At 42.8% G+C, this 24,129-nt stretch overlaps 1 protein-coding gene across 1 annotated transcript in view; it reads right to left on the minus strand.

Annotated features, from left to right (window-relative positions):
* Positions 1 to 1,448: 1,448 nt before the first annotated feature.
* LOC148442708 (uncharacterized) overlaps positions 1,449 to 24,129 on the minus strand; it is a 31,076-nt gene continuing 8,395 nt past the window's right edge. The window contains exons 3-5 of the mRNA XM_088463554.1: positions 9,295 to 9,384; positions 2,215 to 2,330; positions 1,449 to 1,580 (exon numbers count right to left, since the gene is read on the minus strand). Coding sequence (XP_088319680.1) covers positions 1,449 to 1,580; positions 2,215 to 2,330; positions 9,295 to 9,384 — 338 coding nt within the window. The remainder of the gene's footprint in view (positions 1,581 to 2,214; positions 2,331 to 9,294; positions 9,385 to 24,129) is intronic.

The following is a 24,129-nucleotide window of genomic DNA, read 5'->3' on the forward strand; positions in this document are numbered from 1 at the left end:
CTCAGAGTGAGACCAGATCTAATCCTTATTGGAGAGTGTGTACTACAATGACCCTAAACCAGGCATGGCCCAGTAGCTATTTAGTCAAGTAGGTCTCTGTGTGGCTTGGAACAAGTTTGGTCATGGGTAAGGGACAAGAGAACTTACTCATGTCTACAATAGTAAAATACATGAGATTGGAGCAGTTGAGCGTGAATAGTATCACTCACCATTTTTGCCTGAATAGTCTAAACTTGTGCACTACTCATACCTCTGTTGGATCCTGGAGCTTACCTCAACTCTTCCCGTGTGTGCATTTTCTTCCCACTAGCAAATGGATATTCATTTGTGGTATCAGTGTTACAGAAATATTGTAGTACTGCACCATGGCTAGTATTTTACCAGTCTGCCTAATAAATAGAGCATATATTTAACCGAGATAGGAATAGTATTTATTTCCAGCAATGTTGCAACTCTATCAGAGGTACAGAGTTCTGACAATATGTAAGAAATTATATGTAGGAACGAAGTTCCTATGCTGCAGAGTGTCAGGAAAAATTGGGTTACAAGAGTGCAATTTTTGGATGTTTTTAAACTTAAAATGATCTGCATATTATATAAAAGTACATCTCCCAACGGGAATAGGACACGATTAGGAGGATCTCTCCAAACACTAGTAAACATATCCTACTTTGATATCATATATTATCACTTAAGTTAATATGACTGTCATTATATGAACTATGAGGTTCTAAGGAGAGATGTGCTTAGAACCCCATGTTTTGGTTTTGGTTCTAAATCATCGTTGTGTTTTGGTTTGGTTTTGGATTTCTTTAAAAATGTATAAAAACAGATAAAATCATGTAACCTGGACCTGTTTTTATCCCTAAAGTATTATTAACATAAGTAACATTCATTTCCAGTCAATTTTGAGTAGTTTACAGCACCTGAAATTATGAGGGAGGGACTTAAATGCTATCCAAAATACACGAGATCCTGTTTCTAGTTCAGAGTTCCGAATTTGTTTAGAAGATCCAAGTCAGGGACTCGATTCTACTCGGAATCCCCAACTCTGTTGGGGATTCCGACTCTGTTTGACTCGGAACTCTAAAGTTCAGGTGTGTTTGGTTTTCAGCAAAACTGAACAGCTCATCTCTAGTTCTAAGTGGTAAGTTTCAGTCATGTCTAAAATATTCAGTCTTTCGTAGAACATACTGTAGGGCCTTACCTCCATTGCCTATTCAGTGGTGTACCCAAGACTATTTTGTATCGTCTATAATACATAGTTTTGATGGTAACAAGTGTCATACAATAGCATGTTGTCCAGACCCATTACACCACCTAGCTATTGTCCAACATAGGAAAAAATCTCGATTACATAGGCCATTGATATTCCACTTTCATTAAAGGACATTAAATATATTCAGTTGTCTGTAGGCTCCATTGAAGATGAAAAGACTGTTCACTTATCACGTTGAGGTGAGACAAGACTCCTCCACGGTTTTGGCCCCTGTCAAGTGGGCCGCTGAACAGGCAGCAGCATTGTCTTCTAGATTCTTCATTGCAAAATAGTCAACGGATTCATATACTATTGAGACGGCCTAAATTCCAAAGAAATAATGAGTGTCAGTTAAAGAAAATCCCATCTGAAATGTACTAAGGTTGAATTGGAAACAACAGTAAAGGAGTGTTTCCATATGCATGAATGATAAGCTATATATTTGACTTGGTATTTTATTTTCCAAAGGGTTAAAATGACAACAGATTATAAAGGTTTAGTTTACAAATTTAGCTACTGTAATAGATGTAGGCATTTTCAATATACAGTACACTCTCTACAACAGTGTTTGAAGTAAGTAGAGCAGGTCTATTTTTTGCATTCTTCTGTTCAGGTCCAGCAAGATGAGGAGGCCATGTGTAGACAAGCATGTACTGCAACCTGAGACAGCTCAGAGGTGCTGTAAGTCTGCGTGAGCGTCTGATGTTACTTGATGTTTCTGACGTTTACGCAGGATTGCAAGGTTTTACGGATGTGCGAAAGCGTTAGTGGGCGTCTCTATGCCGGGTGAGCGGTTGCAGACATTAGTATTTTTTCGCAGCAGAATTGCGTGCGTAAACGCATATGCGATGGCAATAGCGATCCGTAGTGAATCAGGCCCTGTGTTTATAATTTCATATGATTACAAATGAAAGTAAGACAGCAAGAAACATTGGGAAATGCTGTGAGACAATTACCCATCTGACAGACTGTGTGGAAGAAGCAGCACTGTCCTCATCCGCATCAATGTTTTCTCCATTCACTTGGTTAAGTTCCATTCCGTCTTGCTCGCTCTTCTGTATGATTTTCTTATCTTGGAATATAAAACAATCCGACATGTAACAGAGCATGACATAAGAGATTATTCTGATCAATATTCACATAGAAGACAAATGTCAGCACAGACGGTGTAATGGTAGCATTACTGCCTCACAGCACTGAGGTCGTTGGTTCGATACCCACTACGGCCCTAACTGTGTGGAGTTTGTATATTCTCCCTGTGCTTGCGTGGGTTTCCTCCGGGTACTCCGGTTTCCTCCCACACTCCAAAAATATACTGGTAGGTTAATTGACTCCTAACAAAATTACCCCTAGTGTGTGTATGTGTGTGTGTGCGCATGTGGTAGGGAATATAGATTGTAAGCTCCACTGGGCAGGGACGGATGTGAATGGCCGAATATTCTCTGTAAAGCGCTGCGGAATATGTGTGCGCTATATAAATAACTGGTAATAATAATAATAATAATAATCTTGCTCTCTATTTGTACTGTATAAAGTTCAGTGTCCGGCATACACAGAGCAATTAGCCTTCTATCGTCACTATATTGCTGATACAGAGCCTCATAAATAATTATACCATCATATATCTCCATAGTCACAGGTATATAGTAAACTGAGGGCCTGATTAAGATCCGCACGCAAATGTCATCGCAATAGTGAAAATATACTAATATCTATAAAGCTTACCCGAGCATAGGGACGCCCACTTCTGCCTTCTCCACAGCATAAACATTGGGAACATCGACGCAGATCTGGCGGCCACGCAGCCTCCGAGTAAGTCTGACCTGTCTCACACTCTGCAACTCTCTCTGAGAGCGCTCATGCTGCATAGGGGATTGCAAGGGCTAATTTACACACGCCCACGTAACAGCGTTCAAATGGTCAGATACGCCTGCGTTTTTTGGAGCCCCCAATAACCTTCCCCATATGCTGACTACCTGTCACTCACTTTGCGAATGGGTTGTCTGTGCGTGCAGAACGGCATGACAGTCGCAGCGCGTGTGCAGTGCGGCTTATACACATGCGCAATGCTGAACAATTGGTTGATCTGCGTAAATAAATCGCCATTGCGTTCGTCTCTGAATCAGGCCCACGGTGTGTAACGCATGCGCCGTAGGGGGTTTTAGGGATTTTCACGCACATGCAGCAGCAATAAATCGCATAACCCCGTGAACATCAGCATTGAGTGCGATTGTGACTCAGGCGGATAGTCCATTAATTTAGCAATAAATTATTTCCAACTGCAGCAGCCCCATTAACAATTTCCTGTTTTTACACTCGCCTTCAATAAACGTTTGGCAACTTCTATAAAGGCGACAGATGGCATGTTTTACCTACAGTGTGTCTCAGCAGAATAAACTTATTAGATGTATTATTAATATCTTGGTCAAAATGTTTAAAATGTCAACATTGGGGTAATGTTGACATTATGAAGGTATTTTTAGTCTTTTGCGGATTAACTCCACAATGGCAATCTGAGAGGGCAACTGTCATCTTAACATAAGCCCTTTAGGGTGTGGGCAATAATCAATTAAAAATGAAACCCAAATATTAACATTCTTTAGAAAATGTGGCCAAATATCTCTCAGCTACAGTCTCTGAAATGTTGAAATCAATGTATGTAGCTTAAAGTCAGTCATTTTAGAATTGATGTCTATGGCCCTCATTCAGAGCCGGACGCTCTGAGCAGAGCGCTCGCTCTGAATGAGGGCCGTCCTCCATAAAAATGGAGCGTCCTCCTGGACGCTCGTATAGCTGTGGGTCACCACCCACAGCACATACGAGCGTGCAGGATGATGGTCGCGATGGTCTTGACCATCGCGACCATCGCCAGTGCGACCAGAAGCCTGTGGTCGGGGTTTTTGACCACAAGCCCTGGTGATACTGGTAGGTTAATTGACTCCTAACAAAATTACCCCTAGTGTGTGTATGTGTGTGTGTGCGCATGTGGTAGGGAATATAGATTGTAAGCTCCACTGGGCAGGGACGGATGTGAATGGCCGAATATTCTCTGTAAAGCGCTGCGGAATATGTGTGCGCTATATAAATAACTGGTAATAATAATAATAATAATAATCTTGCTCTCTATTTGTACTGTATAAAGTTCAGTGTCCGGCATACACAGAGCAATTAGCCTTCTATCGTCACTATATTGCTGATACAGAGCCTCATAAATAATTATACCATCATATATCTCCATAGTCACAGGTATATAGTAAACTGAGGGCCTGATTAAGATCCGCACGCAAATGTCATCGCAATAGTGAAAATATACTAATATCTATAAAGCTTACCCGAGCATAGGGACGCCCACTTCTGCCTTCTCCACAGCATAAACATTGGGAACATCGACGCAGATCTGGCGGCCACGCAGCCTCCGAGTAAGTCTGACCTGTCTCACACTCTGCAACTCTCTCTGAGAGCGCTCATGCTGCATAGGGGATCGCAAGGGCTAATTTACACACGCCCACGTAACAGCGTTCAAATGGTCAGATACGCCTGCGTTTTTTGGAGCCCCCAATAACCTTCCCCATATGCTGACTACCTGTCACTCACTTTGCGAATGGGTTGTCTGTGCGTGCAGAACGGCATGACAGTCGCAGCGCGTGTGCAGTGCGGCTTATACACATGCGCAATGCTGAACAATTGGTTGATCTGCGTAAATAAATCGCCATTGCGTTCGTCTCTGAATCAGGCCCACGGTGTGTAACGCATGCGCCGTAGGGGGTTTTAGGGATTTTCACGCACATGCAGCAGCAATAAATCGCATAACCCCGTGAACATCAGCATTGAGTGCGATTGTGACTCAGGCGGATAGTCCATTAATTTAGCAATAAATTATTTCCAACTGCAGCAGCCCCATTAACAATTTCCTGTTTTTACACTCGCCTTCAATAAACGTTTGGCAACTTCTATAAAGGCGACAGATGGCATGTTTTACCTACAGTGTGTCTCAGCAGAATAAACTTATTAGATGTATTATTAATATCTTGGTCAAAATGTTTAAAATGTCAACATTGGGGTAATGTTGACATTATGAAGGTATTTTTAGTCTTTTGCGGATTAACTCCACAATGGCAATCTGAGAGGGCAACTGTCATCTTAACATAAGCCCTTTAGGGTGTGGGCAATAATCAATTAAAAATGAAACCCAAATATTAACATTCTTTAGAAAATGTGGCCAAATATCTCTCAGCTACAGTCTCTGAAATGTTGAAATCAATGTATGTAGCTTAAAGTCAGTCATTTTAGAATTGATGTCTATGGCCCTCATTCAGAGCCGGACGCTCTGAGCAGAGCGCTCGCTCTGAATGAGGGCCGTCCTCCATAAAAATGGAGCGTCCTCCTGGACGCTCGTATAGCTGTGCGTCACCACCCACAGCACATACGAGCGTGCAGGATGATGGTCGCGATGGTCTTGACCATCGCGACCATCGCCAGTGCGACCAGAAGCCTGTGGTCGGGGTTTTTGACCACAAGCCCTGGAGTGATTTTGGCTCTATCAGAGCCAAAATCACTCCCACTGACATCACTAGTGATGTCAGTGGGGCCGGCTTCTGACGGTAGGCGTTCCCTTGGGAACGCCTCCGTCTGGCAGGCACGCCCCCGGCACGCCCACCAAAGGGGGCGTTCTGTCAATCAACATCGACAGCACGCCCCCTTTGATCAGACACAACGAGCGAAGGAAAGTCCTTCGCTCGTCGCGTCTGATGCATGCGCACGACGGAGCTCCCTCCGTCGTGCGCATGCGCAGTGCACACCATCGACCCACTTGCGAGCGGACAGCCGCTTGCGAGTGGGTCTGAATGAGGCCCTATATTTCCACATGCTTAAAATCTTCCTACAAAATATATTTTAAGGTGCCCAAATTATAGCAAGCCCATGTGGACGCAGTGCAAATTGCTGGATCAATGGGGGAAACTTACTATTGTCAAATTCACCAACACCCCACCAGACTCACCCATCGTCGACCCTACCCCAATGACATCGGCAAAGCTTTGATCAGACCAGCAGTCTGGCTTAATGCATGCTGGGATTTAGGGGTCTATGTACTAAGCCTTGGATTGAGATAAAGTGGACGAAGATAAAGTACCAATCAATCAGCTCCCAACTGTCATTTTTCAAACCTACGGCTTATTTATCAAAGAGTTTTATTGCTCACAACGAGTGATAAAACTGATGATATGGTAAATGGAGCTACAGCCAATCAGCTCCCAACTGTATTCATTCATACAGATGACAGTTGGGAGCTGATTGGCTGGAGCACCATTATCATGCGCAACGAGTTTTATCACTCGTCGATGATAAAATTTGCTGATAACTGACAGGAGCTGGTTGGTTGGTACTTTATCTGTCTCCACTTTATCACTTTCCAAGGCTTGGTAAGCCTGTAAACTGACAGTTAGGAGCTGATTTGTTGGTACTTTATCTCTGTCCACTTTATCTCTCTCCAAATAAACCTTTTCACCTGCTTTTGTAGAAATTAAGGGCCTGATTCAGAGCCGCTCGTAAGCGGGCGCTCGTTCGTTCCTACCGATGTTCGCACAACTGCGCATGCGTACGGATTTTAATACGCATGCGCGAACCAGTCAGTGCGGCCGAAAATCGTGTGCTCACTAAATAGCAAATGCCTGCTATTTTGAGTGACAGGATGAGGCGTTTGTGGGTGGTAACAGGGGAAGGTGCTTGAAAACGGGGAGTGGAGATCCGAACACAGGCGTGCTTAAAGGTCAAAACGGGCGTTTTAAGGGTGTGCATAATTAACAAAGCAGCGTCATTGACCACGTCACTTGGTTGTTTTATAGTCAGAACTGCTCGCATGATTGTGGTAGGAAAATCCAACCACAAGAATAGCGAGCAGTTCAGACGCCTTTCGATGTACTCGATTAATCTAATAAATAGCGGACATGACGTATGATGCGAGCGGCCAGGGGGCGTTTTTTTCAAAATTACGTTCGCATGTTTTGTTCGCTCGTTCAGACATAGAGGCGTGAACAGACCACAAAGAGCGAATGGTTCATTTAAATAGCCAGCCCCTTTTTCTGAACGAGCGAGCGCAAATAGCGTCCGGCTCTGAATCAGGCCCTAAGTTTTTGGGCCATTCATTAAAAAGGTAATGCAGGTGATATCACAGATATCTCCTGCTTACCTTTCTCTCCCGATGTTGCCCGCTGTCCCCATACACTAATATGGAGACAGGGATTCATCAAGCTCTGAAAAGAAAATATTTTTTCGGAGCTTGACTGAGAGAGCATTTGCCATCTTCAGATAGAGAGTGCTCCCGCAACCCGCTTCTTCCCTATGGGAACCCGCCCCTGTCCAACTCCTTCCGCCTGACGCCGAGGCTTTTGTGCGCATGCGTGACCTATAGGTGACGCAGGAGTACTAGTTTTGCTGCTCTGAAAGGAGCAGTGATAAGACTTGGGGAGACAGATGATTTTCAGATCAGCTGTCTCCGCGCCAGAGCAGCGATCAGCCATCAAAAGTCGATTTAGATGGCTAATGCAGTAGAAAACTGCCCATTTCATTCACAGGGAAACTATCAAACTATACTGTGAGCCTGATGTAGAGCGGCACGCAGGACACACGCAATGACGAAGTTCACGTAGCGGAGTGATGATTTGCAACTGCACATGCACGAACATTTCTGTATACCCCCACGCGCATGTGTGGAAGTTGCATGCGTTACACAGTGTACGCACACAGGTACTGCTGCAGTTCATTCAGCTGGAATCAGAAAGGTGGCGGAAAAGTGATGGGCGTTCCTGGGCGGTGACTGGGAGGTAGCCAGCAGTGCGCACAAAAATGGTCTTTTCAGTGGGCGTGTTATGGGAGTATCGTAGGCGTGTCAATGCAAGGGGACTCTGCTCCTGCCATAGGGCTAGCACAATATTCAATGGTGCGGCAGATGGTGGGGTATAAGGACCCACCAATCGGTATTATAGTTTGCACGGGAGCTAAAAGTTGGTGTCTCAGTCCTTGCACATTTGGCCGCAGGAATGTACACAAGGGAAGGAGCTTGTAGGCCATTTGCATAAACTTGCAAACAGGTGACCACCAATAGATGCTGCTGCGGGTGCCTTTGCGTGAGAGTCAGCACCTGCGTGCGATTAACTTAATGGTCAGGGCTGGTGGAACTTATTCAGGCTTGCCTACCTTCCCGATTTGGTCGGGAGCCTCCCAAATATCAGGTACCGCTCCTGACCCCCCGGAAAGGCAGGCAAGCCTCCCGGTTGCCGCCTGCACCCCCCGACTACAGCTAGAAACCCCCGCAGCGGGGGGGCTCGATGACGCGATTCGCACTGAATCGCATCATCGTGGCTCCGCCCCCTGCTTTACAATGCCTTTTTTTGGCATTGTGAAGAGGGGGCGGGGCCACAATGACGTGATCGTGCGGTCACGCCCCTGGCCCCACCGCCAAAACGGCATCATAGCCCAGCTACGCCCCCCGCAGAATGCAGGCATTCAGCTCCCTCCCGGAAGGAGGGAGGGAGCTGAATGTCGGCAAGTATGAACTTATTAATATTTTACCACTGTTTGGCCCTGAATTTCTGTAATACTGCAAGATCACCCAAAACATCAATTAAGACCAACGAAATGAAAACTGTAACTTCATTGGCCAGCAACCACATCAATCATACTTGCACCAGCAGCAGATCTCCTGGGATGAATATGAAAAGACTTTACAAATTTCCATAAAACTAATGTCAAACATTTAAGTGTCAGATAGGAAGGATAAATGCTCTTTGCTTTATGCCTCTCTGCATTATTAAATTACACTTTATGGGGTATATTTACTAAAGTGCGGGTTTTTAGAAGTGGACATGTTGCCCATAGCAACCAATCAAGTACTACTTAACATTTATTTAGCACCTTCTAGAAGATAATAGCTAGAATCTGATTGGTTGCTATGGGCAACATCTCCACTTCTGTAAACCCGCACTTTAGTGAATATACCTCCATGTATCAGTTACAGGATATATTTAGCCCATACATACTTGCTGTTGTCCTTCTCTTGTATAGACAGTATCCAGCGAGTGCCAGGACAGGAACTATTCCGATGATGGCCAATATAGCGAGGTACTGACCTGAAACGTAACATTAAAATTTGTATTTATAAAAAAAAATTGCAACCAATGAAGTTGATGTATTGTAGGAGATGTATAAAGTTAACACAGAAATTCACAGAAGCGTAGATGAAGCTATTCAAGGTTTCACTGCATTTCTATGAGAAGAGATATTGGGCATGATGGAGAACCACAGCGCTATTGGATAAAGTGTATATGTGTATACATAAATTGCAATCATGCAATTAAAACTTATTATTCCAAGACACACTTGCCGGCAAGATAGATGAAAAATATATAAACAATTTATTCATATAGAATTGTATACTAAAAGTCACACATAGCAATATATAAAAATGATAATTTAGGCTTCGAGGAAATTGGCACCATCCGATTATCAGCCTGAAATGAAAATGAATGTCCTCCAGTCAGTGAATTGGTCCAATTGCTTAGTCGAGTATATAGATGGCTCTTTGTTTGAGGACATGCCCGTGACAGTCCCATAACATGCATGCAGGTATGGTCTAAGGTTTATTTTAGGGGATTGTCCCCAATAGTGGAGCTGTTAATTAGTTATAACTTCTTCCCATTGCCTTCATGTGACCAGGAGACCATCGGGCCCAGGACATCAACTGTGAAAAGGGGGGAGCAAAGGAAATTATGCAGGTAGAGAACGAAGGACAAAGAGCCTCTCCAAGTTGGTCTTTTTTGGGGATTTTTAGGATTGGGTTGGGCTTGTTTTTCATTTCAGAGTTGGCAACCCTGGTGGCATCATTATGCGTGACGGTGCGCCGGCTCTTCCGTGCCACTCTAAGGAACCATGGCCATCTAGGAAGAGGAGAAGGCGAGAGCAAGTCTATGGCATGACCTGGCTGCAAGCCCAAGAAGTAGCACTGACCGCTCCGCTGACTGCAGACACCCTCCTGATCCCTGAGGCAGCAGGAGAAGTACTGTCAATCAACAAAGAGAACTGGAAGAGACGAGTGTATGGTAAGTGTATTGTTATTGTACATATATACATACACACACACTCACACACCGACATCTTTCCTGGGTACTAATTCAGAACATGGGGTACACTTACAGTATTACATTGTCTTTTATTTGTTGTTACATGTAGTAGCACATGCAGGGGAGGGATGTGCGGTTTGCCGGGGGTTACAATTGGGGATGTGGGGGGGGATTGAGGGGGTCCCCCAAAAACCATCAGTGTACCAGGCCCCAACATTTTTGTTGCCAGCCCTGATGGGTTGCAAGCCTATTCTGAGCACACGCAACGGCCGGCTTATGTACCCTGTTTGGGTTTTCTGCTGGAAACCCAAACAGATCATCATTGCAGAAGCACTTGTGTCTCCTCAAGCTTAGAGGAACAGAGCAGGGGCCACGGGATCAGCATTGTCCTCAACCCTCGATAAATTTTCCTATGGGGCTGAATGATTAAGTTTTATGCCACTGGTTGCTAGCTATGAAGACAAGACAAAGACAAACTAAATCCCAACTAATCCATGAGCTCAAAACATCTGTTCCTTATTTTGGCAGGTCTGGAGATGTTGGGTTAGATTTACTAAAGGGGTGGTGAGAAGAAAAATATGTCGCTGCCATGTACAGCTCACAGATTACATACAATGTAAACCTTACTATGAGATTAAATAGTTATAATTATATATAAAATAATTTCTGAAATTTTACTTATGAGCGATAATGTTTAACATCAAATGATTTGGGAATTTTCCCCCCGTGTTCTCGTTGAACTTTACGGGTCCTGATGTTTGAATTTTCAAAGTGAAAGTGACTCAGCTGGAGATATGTTTTCTTTATAGGACTTTTACGTTTCTTACAGAGCTATTATTGTGCTCATTTGGTCACCCTGTTACTCATTTCTGTAGGCGGGTAGTTTCCATTAATCTACTGTTGGATCATGAACTGAATTATTCATCTTGACCACATAGTAAATGGTTTGATTACTTTCTAGGTGAAGGGTTCTGGTATTTTAGTTAATCTGTAACTCCTAATAAATAATAATGTGATAAAGCACTGCCTCTAGTATAATACATATTGTAGCAGGTGTCAACGTTGAAGTATGACACTGCTTAAGAGTTTTGAAGAAGTCATAATGAAATACACAAAAGTAAACATGACAGTAAAAATACGGTAACAACTGCTAGAAGTTTTTCAAACAAAGTCAACGTATTGGCAAAAAATAATGTTGAAAGAGCATAATTGTATAGTGGGTATACAGTAACTGAGACCTGAATGGAGAAAACTCATGCTTTTCATCAGTACCTTACATCACTGAGGTAATTGGTGCGATTCCAGCCAGGGCCCTATCTGTGAGGAGTTTGTATGTTTAGGACCTGTTCAACCAAAAGACTTCTGACGGTATAGAGGGCCCGATTCACTACCGATCGCAACTGCGATTGCAATAGCAATTACGCACGCAGTTCAACTGCGATAGTATGCATTGTAATCCATTGTGATCACTATGCTGTTGCAACACTACATAAGGACACCCACTTTACCTTACACACATCCGTAATGTTTAGCAAGACTGCGAAACTATCGGTACAATCGAGTCCCATTGCAGCCTCACGCACACTTGCACAAGCTCTGACCTTACTCAGGAATTGCTAACCTCAGCACGCAATGAGTACTCACACTGCATAGGGCATCACAGTGGATAATTTATGCACACCCATGCAACAACGTTCAAACACACTGGCACACCTGCGTTTTGCCAACCAACCCCCCGTCACCACTGTCGAAACCGGATAATTGGCGAAGACAGAATCTGTTTGCTATTGGAATCTGCGCAATGCTATCTTGTAAAGGGCGACAAGACTCCATCTTAGAAATAAAATCTCACAACACTGTTTTGAAAAAAAAAAAGGTACATAGTCAGCATTCCTCAAACACAGGCAGACAGTGTTTAACACAAACACTAACTTATTAGCATTTGGAATCCTATACAAAGCCCATCCTGGAGAAAATCCCTATACCATAACACAACACAATATACCGTGGTGCTATGAGCATTTTTAAGAATATATGAGCTGTGGCAATTGTAATGTAGCCTAGCTATGGAGCTACACAATTGAGTCCATCCCCACAACCAAAACAAGCAGAATAAAGAGTGGGGCTCCGACTGCACTGCTGGGGGCCTCCACCCTGTATGAGAACTAAGGCCCTGATTCAGAGCCGGACGCTCTGACCAGAGAGCTCACTCTGAATCAGGGCCCACCTCCATTAAAATGGAGCGTCCTCCTGGACGCTCGTATAGCTGTGGGTCACCACCCACAGCATATACGAGCGTGCAAAAAGATGGTCGCGATACCATCGGAACTGCGAGTGAAAGCCTGCGGTTGGGTTTCCCAACCGCATGGCCAGGAGTGATTTTGGCTCTATCAGAGCCAAAATCACTCCCACTGACATCACTAGTGATGTCAGTGGGGCCGGCTTCAGACGGTAGGCGTTCCCTTGGGGATAGCCTTTTTTGCCACAGTGACAGTAACTGTAAGTAATGGGAGAATATAATTTTTTCTTTGATCCAGATTCCAATTTTTAAAATTAGCACATATAAGGGCTAAGGGCTCAGGTTGTACTGATAGCTCAAATAGCGCGTTAATAAACTTGGTCTGCTTATTCCAAAACTTGCAGATTTTTGTGTACTCCTAAAAGTTATGGAAAGATCACGATTTAAACTCTCATTCAGATGTTTTCCCATATTGAAGATACAACTTGACCAATGTAATAGTGTCAGAGGCCCTGATTCAGACCCACTCGCGAGCGGCTGTCCGCACGCAAGTGGGTCGATGTTCTGCACTGAGCATGCGCGCGACGGAGGGAGCTCCGTCGTGTGCATGCGCCAGACGCGACGAGCGAAGGAAAGTCCTTCGCTCGTTGTGTCTGATCAAAGGGGGCGTGCTGTCGATGTTGATTGACAGCACGCCCCCTTTGGTGGGCGTGCCGGGGGCGTGCCTCCCTGATGGGGGCGTTCCTAAGGGAATGCCTCCCGTCAGAAGCCGGCCCACTGACATCACTAGTGATGTCAGTGGGAGTGATTTTGGCTCTGATAGAGCCAAAATCACTCCGGGCCTTGCGGTTAAAATCCTCAACTGCAGGCTCCGGCACGCAGTTTCGATGGACGCGATGGTCAAGACCATCGCGGCCATCAAACTGCACGCTCGTATAGGCTGTGGGTGGTGACCCACAGCTATACGAGCGTCCAGGAGGACGCTCCATAGTTATGGAGGCCGGCCCTCATTCAGAGCGTGCGCTCTGCTCAGAGCGTATGGCTCTGAATGAGGGCCTTTATCTACAAGTCCAACATACGTAGTGGAATCGCTTCATTTCACCTCCTCCTTCAGTTTCTCTAGCTGCTTATCCAGTAGTTTAAATAATGGAATTACTTGACTCAGGCTAGCAGTGTCTGAACTCACTTCATTAGTTACTATTTCAAATGGTTTCAGTATCTTGCATAAAATGGAGAGTATTCTCAACTGTGAATGACCATCATCTGCAGATATATCTGTCAGGTGTGTACCCACCTTTAGTCCATCCAAATTGGTCCAAGAAATCATATGTGGGGGTTCTGTGTCCTTCATTGAAGTCTGCTCATATATAGAAAAAATAAAGAGACACAAAAACACTTATAGTGTAGTATGTATATAACTCCCATCAGTGTATGTAGTCCAGGAGAAAAGTGTTGATAGATGTATCAAAGCCACCAATTCACATAAAAAGATGGCATACGAAATTCACAATTACAAATAGTAGATTGTGTACATAGATATCTTTGTACTGGTATGTTCCCACCACGTGAAGAAAGGCAACTAACACACCATGGTAGACTGTTGTTTCTGATAAGTGTTCATACCTTACAAACACAGCAACAACAAATCGTGTAGCGATTTCTTTGTGATACTAAAAAGTATCTCCTTCTGTTAAATGTGTATTTCTCTTTCTCCAATATAAATGACATAACGTGGAAGCAAAGGGTATATGTTTAGGTGAAGGGTATTTATTAAAGCCAAACTGATAGGCTGATTACAAAGTATTATATCATACATAGGATAGGATGACAAAAGCATGTCACCTGACCAGCAGTCTTACCGCCGATGGTCCCAGTGATAGTGTGCTCCAGTATGAATAGATATCTTGGATCAGTCAAACTCTCACCGCCAATGAATTTCAACTTATCCTAAGTCTTTGTCAAGATGAGAGAGTGATTGACCTGTTAGCATCTTTTATAGTAAAAAGTATGTATGCTTACATGTGTCACCTCCGCATTGCGGAGGCCGAATGTAATCCACCGCATAGATTCAACTCTAAGTTTCCAGTGATGTGGCCGCCACCAGCCTGCCATCCGGAAACGGAGGAAGAATAGTTCATCTGTGGAATGCACCTGTACGTGCAGTGTCCCATCTCCGGAAGCTCAGTTGTTGCCAACCAGCAGAGCGGAGGCAGAAGTGGAATGATGTTATGTACGCACAGTACTTGTATACTTGTTTATGTGGTTACCTAGGTAACCCGCAGCAAAATATTTATTTTCAACATAAATACAGCATAGGTCTCCAGATTCTTTACAGAATCGGGACCTGGCCCATCATAATAAAACACAGATTAATATATATAAACATATAATGAATATGGATAATGTGACACTGGTAAGCAGCCATAATGTAACAATAACAATAGTATTAAAAATAGTGTACCAAAATTTTGGACCTGGAAATCACATAGAACATCTGAGACTATAATAATGCACGTTTTATTGATTCTAAAAACCAAAATATACAAGGTAAGAAAAGTAAGCATAGAAGAAGCAAAAATGAAATATAATAGTAAATATACTGTAGATACACTTATATAAACCACTTTAACTCAAAATCATGATCGAGCTCATGGTGTACTAAGGTATCTAGATCATAGATCCACTTCATCTCTCGCTTAGATAATTTATGTCTTTATTATTGTTTCGCCAATTATCTTTAACTAGCTGAAGTACCCAGCATTGCCTGAGTTTAAATATTCAAGTTATTAAGACTAAAACTAAAACCTGGTCAGGATCCAACTGGACCACCTCGTGTTGGTTTTATCCCAATCAGTGCAGGGGTGTCCGAATGGATAACAGCACAGAGAAACAAACAGACCAATGAATTTTTTACATATAAGATTGTCTCAACCCCAGAACTTGGTAATATGGTAAACAGAACAATTGTGTGTATTTTTAAAATGTAAAGAAAAGGGATTGTCTTCATTACCCTTTTTAATGTTCCTGACATGTTTCGACCACCAGTTAAGGGTCTTATCTATATATAACAAATTGCAGGAACATCTGATGGCATATATAGCGTATTTGGAATTGCGTGTAAAGAAGTTTTGGATCTTATAAAATTGTCCATTCACCTCCAAGTCCATAAACTTTCTCTCTGATGGACAGGACTTACATGTACTACAATCTCCACAACTGTGGAAACCTTTATTACGAACAGTACCTCTTAAGGTTTTCTCAAAAAGGCACCAGGAACCAATTTGTCCTTAATATTTGGTGCTCTACGATACATAAATCAAGGTTTTGGAGGTAGAATGTTAGTAAGTCTAGGGTCCTTTAAAAGGATATGCCAATTGCTTTTGAAAATATTTTCAATGTATTTGTGATACCATGTAAACTCTGTGTTGAATGACATAATATAAGGTGTATCTAAAGAAGTTTTCTGGCTTTTTTTAGTATCTAGTAGATTATTTCTATCTAAATTTGATACAGGTACTTCCTTTATGGCTTGATGTACACGCCTTGAATTTTAACCCTTATTGATGATTTTAACTTTCATCTCATTTGATTCCTTTTCAAAACTTTTTTCCGTGGAGTAATTTTATTTGAGGCGAATGAACTGACCTTTCGGCACATTCCTAAGCCATTGAGGGAGATGGTTACTTTTAAAATCAATATATGTGTTTGAGTCCAAAGTTTAATGTATGTAGATAATTCTATATGTGTATTCACAATGTATATATTTAAATCAAGAAAATTTACATTCTTATCGCTAATCGAGAATGTAAGTTTAATATTGAATGTATTGTTATTAACATAATTACAAAAATCTTGGAGTGGTCTCTTCTCCATATAAACAAAATGTCATTAATGTAACACCACCATTGGACCAGATTTGACCCCCAGTTGGATGGTGTAAAGTGATGTTACATCACAAAAAAATCTTCTTACCACTTGATCCTTTTAAGTTTGTTAAGAACATCCTTAGTATCGTTTAAGTGAGAACTGCTTTCTACCACAAATGACTGTAGGTGGCGATCAATAAAGAAAGACATATTGGAGGTGATGAAATTGTGCCTGCTATTATGGGCCTACCAGGTGGTTTTGTATCGCTTTTATGAATTTTTGGTAACAAAAATATCCCTGGCAACGAATAGTCTTCTTTTAGTAAAAAATCTGCTGGTTCTTTGTTAATGGTGTTAAGATCTGTATATTTCTTAACCAAAATTTCAGGTTAGTAAGAATTCTATCTGACAGATCTGATCTTAATCTCTTAAATATGTTGCCATCATTTAATTGGTGAAACACCTCCTCAATATATTGTGATACAGTACATATAGTAAGTACTGTATTATGAATGAAAAATTATATATACTGTATATATATATATATATATATATATCCTTTTTTTTTTACTTTAAATAGTACAATGTCCCTAATCCTAATGTGCATGATATAACGTGGCCATAATCCAATAACACCCTTATGTTTAATTGGTGCCGTGGCTACACCTCTGGGCGTGCCTCCTTCCAGCATCACTGATGAGATATGGAGCTGGCCAGGGCCTCGAAAGCAGATGTGGGGGGTCCTATGCAAAATTTGGTATTGGGCTCACATAGGTCTTGCTACACCTCTGCTTAGAGACTTAGGGCCAAATGTAATAGGGTGAGAGTTTAGAAAAGTGAGAGTTTCTGACACTTTTTAAACTTTGCCAATGTAATAGAGTCCAAAAACAAAGTAACAGAGCGAACTTGCATGGTTTTTTAGACTTAAAAAACTCTCAAGATTTAAAATCTCATTCAAATGTTTTCCCATTTTGAAGATAAAACTCAACCAATGTGAGAGTTTACTGCCAAATTCTCACATTTTCTAAACTCTCACCCTATTACATTTGGCCCTTAGGGCTCTATTTATTAACATTATTTTTAATAAAATAAAGTGAAAAAGGGTGTCTTCACACCCTTTTCACAATAATTTAGTTTCACCTAAATTTACTAAAGGGCAATTGGAGTAAAATTTCTAAGATTCTACTCCAAGCCCTAATTATCACATATTTTTAGTTATCAGATCGCATTTCCCATAATTGTAATGGGAAATGTGATCTGCCTGAGATTTACTAAAACTAAATTGTAAAAAAATACCGGGGAAAGCCCTGTGATAATAATGTTACCTGGAGGTGGCGTTATCCAGGCTTTCCCCTGGTTACCGGACTCCTCTGCTCTAAGAGGTAGAGCAGAGCCAAGAGCTGGCCCCAATGATCAGGTATGTGGTCTAAACACAAGCTGATCACTGCTAAAAAAATAAATAAATAGTGCAAAAAAACCCCACTTACTTGAGTCCAGGCCGGCGATCGGGGCTCCGGTGATGTCCTCCGTGGCTCCGGGGGTAGCCGCGGACGGTCGGCGCTTGTGCGGCACCTTGTCACTGTAATTTTTCTGAAAAAATACAGTGATAAGGCTGCGGAGGGGATTCGCAGGGACAGAGCTTTATCGTAAGCTCTGTCCCTGCACGGGATTTTTAAGAAATCCCTGTGATATTGACTGAATTCGCAATGCGAATTCCGTCGAAAAATCACACTGCAATCTGCATCTAAATGCAGATTGTAGTAAATAGAGCCCTTAGAGACATTATCCACCAATTATTGTCATATCACTTATGTATTTATATAGATAGGTGTTGAACATCTTGTTGCACCAATTACACCTAGGATTGAAGAACAGTGATAGTGTGCTATAAAAAGTACTGATTTAATAGCAAATTATTAAAATATAGTGCATATAAAAGACAATATAATAAATAGAATAAAGGAACCAGGAGCTCATTCAGACTCGCTCGCTCGATGCGTACTTTCACTCTCAGCGTATGCAAATCTGGCTAAGTGACAGCACAGCAGGCGATCATACGGCAAGGCATAAGCACACCAACTGTGTCCTGGCGTGTGATCACTTTGTGTATGCAGATGCCCACCAGCCTGTCTTAAGCCGCCCACTAATGCACGTCATCTCCAGGAAGTGTATGCAAGCATCGGTACATCGGGTACCATCGCAAACGAAGGCAGCGCTTGAGGTAGACTATATACCTCAAGCACCGCGATCACTTCAGTGTAAAATACAACCGGTGACATTTCCTGTGACGCTGCCTGTTAATTATGCACACCTCTGAAATGGCGTTATTTCGGTCGGGCATGCCTGCGTTCACACCTCCACTCCCCCGTTTCCAGTGGCCAGCCCCTGTTACCACCTACAAACGGCTTCTCCTGTCACTCACTCTGCTGGGCTGCATATGCTGGGCGAGCGAACGCATCTTGATCATTCGCTCTGGTTCGCGCACGCGCACTGCGATGCATACACATGCGCACAATGTGAACACCGGCCGCTTCTTAGCGTCCTGGTCTGAATCAGCTCCTCAGTCCTCTGACACAGCCTGACCTCCTAGCAGTAGGTGCTCCTCCAAATCTATCCTCACCACTATCTTATCTGTAAGCTGATAGCTAGATAGTCGCAGTACAGCATAACCTGGTTGCTCACTGTATGAAGTGTGGCCATTCAGTTTCCTCTCGATTTTTATTATGCTAAATGGTTCCTTAAATTACACTGGACTACTCATAAAGTAAACAGTTTAATTGTATAACACACTCCAAATTGAAGTCTGTTGAGGTTGTAAAATGTGGAAATTCAAATGTAAAGTAACTAAAAATGTAATGAGACAAACTTGGCTAGATCTCGCCCCACTCTATGTGGGACTAACACACACTTTGGGGGAGATTTATCAATCCTCCTTAAAGAGTGAAGAAGTGGACAAGTAGAGAAGTTGTCCATACAGTAGAAACCAACAGTTGATACAGTAGCTAGCAGTTATCAAGCACATTCTATAAAATTATACAGTAGGTAGAAGCTGACTGGTTGCTATAGGCAACTTCTATACTTTTTTGCCCACATATGTAAGATGACAATGACAGTTTAATAATAAATATATAACAGAAAAAAAAAAGTTGTGTAACAGTTTATAAAGCCTCATATTGAATAAGAGTCTCAATTACTCATATTCAATGTACATATAGTTACACATATTGAAGTGTGAGCATAGATGTCTAATTTTTAATAGTAGAAGGACAACTTGTTTGCGTGATAAAAGTCCAGGAATGATGATGTTTGTCCTTGCAAGATGACGTTTTGCCTCTTTCTGAGTTCAGTTTTTTTTGGGGAAAAATCCGAACTCGGCGTGCAAACTCGAACCTATCCGAGCCTGCACATCCCTACTATGAAGCCATTGTTACCAAATTAAAGGTCTTGGTCTGTAGATTGGCAGAAAAATATTTGCATTGTAATTGGTTGCTTTGTTTTGGAGTTATGTGGCAAAACATCTGCCCATCATTTACAATGCATCAACCATTGTGCTCTGGAAAATGTGAAATTTGGTGAGCTCTCCCTGTGCACCTGCTGGATGACCTGGAACATGTGATCTGCTGGGAAGCCTGGAAACTGTGACAGTTATTTGCAGCCTCATATATCAGCATGTCTTGCGGGGAACTCAATCACTGACTGCTGTGTTATAAAGAAATAACACAGCAGTCAGTAATTGAGGTCCTCGCCAGATGCGCTAAGATATGAAGCTGCAAATCACATTGTTTACACCTACTGTAACATGCCCAGAGACCGGCCTCGAGGACGTATTCGTGGTGGAACTCTTACAGGTCACCCAGAACGTGCAGTTCAAAGATCTTAAACAATGTATAACAAGATCAACTGAAATGCTCTTTGCATTGGACATGACATATTCACCACAATACTACTCTTTGGGTCCTATGGATGTGCAATGTGTGAACTGTGGTGTCCCACACTTATTGGTAGAGATTAATCGCCATTTTATAGACTGCTGTCACAATGGAAAGGTTTGTTGCCAAATGTGGTTGTTCCACCATATTTAGCAGAATTATTTATGACAAATAACCTCACATTATGTCTCCATAATTTCCTCAGTAACTAATATCCATAATATCCTTCATAACTAAAGTGGTTACTTCTGTGATTCCCTAGTCTATCTTTATTAGCGAATTGATGAAGCCATTTGACTAGTAGCCTACACAGACATTATAAATGACTAATGGTTTTGAAGAATATGTGGAGCCAAATGTGGGACTTTTCATTTTAATATTGACTCAATTTTGTTTTTAGAACTGGTGCATCTGGTTATGTACCAAGTAATCATGGCATAAAGTTTAAACTTGAATTTCTTGGGATTACATTTCTTATTTTTTGTTGTTGAAATTTTAGTTTCTATAACTTTTTGATAGTCTTCCTAGGCCATCTTGTCCAAATAACCTATTTTTTAAGAATGTCTGCAATATAACTATGGATTGGCAATAGAGTATACTATTTCTAAGGTTCCACAGCTTTGTCCAGACTAGGTCAGATTTTGGAAGGTATGTCTCACTCACCATAAATGGTTCGATGACAATAGTGAGTGATTTCGCCATCACTGGGAGGCTACCAATGGTAAAACATTGGTGACTGTCCCCAGATTTGGACCACTGGGCCTGCTATGCTCATGTGCTTGGCTCCATCTGCACATGCACATCCTAACCATTGATGGTTCAAAATTGATCTTTAATTGGTGATGGTAGAAAAACCATTGACCAACAACATTAACTCCATTAATGATTCCAACAGTGTTGGAATCACTAATGGTTATCACCATCATTCACCAGTGCCAGATCAGCAGAGTGATCACACTGATTGTGCCCCCCCACCTGAAACTGCCCCTGGCTGAAGGGCACAACGGCGCTCCCTTGTACTATTTTTTTTTGCAAGGGTTCATGGCCATGCCTTCCTACATTAGTCTATACCCTCTTGTCAGTACCTGGCCAGGCATATTACATTAGTGTGTAATAAATAATATGTGGCAATTCAGATCAATATTTATTCTATAAAGACCCTATTTTGGAGTGGTCTTATATATTTTAATAAGTGTTTTTGTATATTTTATTGGTTTCACTCTAGATTGTAAAATTGCAATGCACATATCAAGTAAAGTGCATTTATTTTGATTACTGTAGATGTGGTATGGTTTACGTATTATTTGTATTATTTAAGTAATTATGGTTCAACCTAACTTAAATATAGGTGTGGTATTTAATATATTTAATTATGACTTTTGTATTTGTAAATTGTCATCTACATATTAAAATTTAAATGAATTGCCAGCTGCTAATTAGAAGCTAATTATACACACTATATAAGCAGAATGGCCTCTCCTGATAAGGAGAGCAATTAGGAAACACACTATGAGAAGATAGGTTTTTCTGTTGCGGGACTCCATCTACCTATTGACATAGGGCTAGGGGTGGAACTGAGGAATACTGTAACTACTTCCGGTGATGAAAAGCGCCGGACTGCAGTGCAAGAGGACTGGTTGCTTTCTACAAGTTGTTTTTTGTTATTTTATTGTCTTTTATATTTTATTTTAACCATTTCTTAGGAAATCACTACTTTTTGTACTACACTATGGTGGTTCTTCAATCCTTCCTGCCATAATTGGCCTGAAGGATGTAAACCAGCAGTTCTCAAACTGTGGGTCGTGACCCCAAAGTGGGTCGCGGCCATCTCAGCTTGGGGTCGCGACTCACATGGGGTGAGGTTGATGACCCCTCTGAGGAGAGTGAAACCAGTTGAACTGTCTGTTATTTCAGACTCCTCAGATCACTGGCTGAGAGATCCGAGGAGTCATCAGGCAGCCCCGTCCCACCCCAGTGCTCAGCTTCTCTTGTCCTCCTGCCCAGTAGCATTAACTGGCACACAGGCAGCAAGCCTCAGCAGCAGACAGACTCAGAGGAGCCAGCTGCCGGACTCTCTCTGCAGTCTGTGCAGATGTTGTTAAGTAAGTGCAGTCTGGGGTACCACTGCTGCCAGGGTGGGAGGACACAGAATGTGTGTTGATTGCTGTTTAGGGAGTAGAAACTTCAGCAGGAGGAGGAATGAGGGGACTGTTGAGCACAGATCCTATGGGGGAACAGGGGAGCACACAGTGTGGGAACTGGAGGGGGTGAACAGTGTCATCCACTGCCTCCCCCTTGAAACGCACTGCACCCTCTGTCTTTCTCATCTACTACCTCCCCCTGTCACCCACTGGTTCTCCCTGTTACCCACTGTGTCCTATGTCACCCTTAGCCTCCCACTACCTCCCCAGTCACTCACTGTCTTCCCTGCCACCCTTTGCTGCTCCTTGCCACCCACTGCCGCCTCCTGTCATCCACTGCCATCCTCTGCTTCTCCCGGCCACCCACTGCCTCTCTGTCACCCTCTGCCTCCCCCTGCCATCCACTGCTTCTCCCTATTACTCACTGCCTCCTATGTCACCTATTGCCTCCCCAGTCTCTCTCTGCCTTTCCATGCCATGATGTGCCTCCCCCCTATCACCCTGTCTCTCCCTGTCATCCAGTCACCCCCTGCCACCCTCTGTCTCTCCCTGTCATCCTCTGCCTCCCCATGTGAGCCACTCGTTCTACCTGTTACCCACTGCCTCCTATGTCACCCTTTGCCTCCCCAGTCATCCACTGTCTTTCCTGACACCCTATGCTGCTCCTTGCCACCCACTGCTTCTCTCTTTCACCCACTTCCCCCCCTGTCACCCACTGCTTCTTGTTGCCACCCACTGCCTCTCCGTCACCCGACACCCTCTGCCTACCCCCTGTCACCCACTGCTTCTCCCTATTACCCACTGCCTCCTATGTCACCTATTGCCTCCCCAGTCACCCTCTGCCTTCTCATGCCACCCTCTGCCACCATCACCAACTGTTTCTCCCTGTCACCCACTGTTTCTCCCTGTTATCCACTGCCTCCTACGTCACCCTTTCCTCCCCAGTCACCCACTGTCTCCCCAGTCACTCTCTGCCTCACCTTGCAGGGACAGGGCTTCGAAAGGAGCTTGTCCCTGCAATGTCTAAATGAATTGATCGCATTAGCGCAGTGGCGTAAGTTCATACCAGATGCCAGCAGGCAAGTTATTATTTTTGTGCCCCCCTAAAACAAAAGGGAAAATAAATGTGGTGCATATCTATCTATCTATCTATCCTATCTATCTATCTATCTATCTATCTATTTATCTATCTATCTATCTATCTATCTATCTATCTATCTCTTATGCACAAAAACACTAATATAGAATAGCCTTAAGTGGGGTGACTATATTGTGGGCAATAGAGGACGCACCTCCATTGTCTCCCATAGTTCTGCCCCTGCATTAGCAGATACCTCACTTCAGTTTCCATAGTGCTACTGTGCATGATCGGTCTGCTGACCACGCATGTGTGGCAGTCATTCTGCAGTAACTTGCTGGGGTCCTGTAATCATTTTTATTGTTAGATGGGGTCCCAGAGCAAAAAAGTTTGAGAACCCCTGATGTAAATACATAATTGGTACCTTGTACAGATAGATGAATCATTCTCATGAATCATTGTTCTCATGAAACAATTGTCAGGAATCATGCTCAGTATTGCA

This window comes from Taudactylus pleione, unplaced genomic scaffold (genome assembly GCF_031769625.1).
Source record: "Taudactylus pleione unplaced genomic scaffold, aTauple2 ptg001408l, whole genome shotgun sequence".
Taxonomy (NCBI): Eukaryota; Metazoa; Chordata; class Amphibia; order Anura; family Myobatrachidae; genus Taudactylus; species Taudactylus pleione.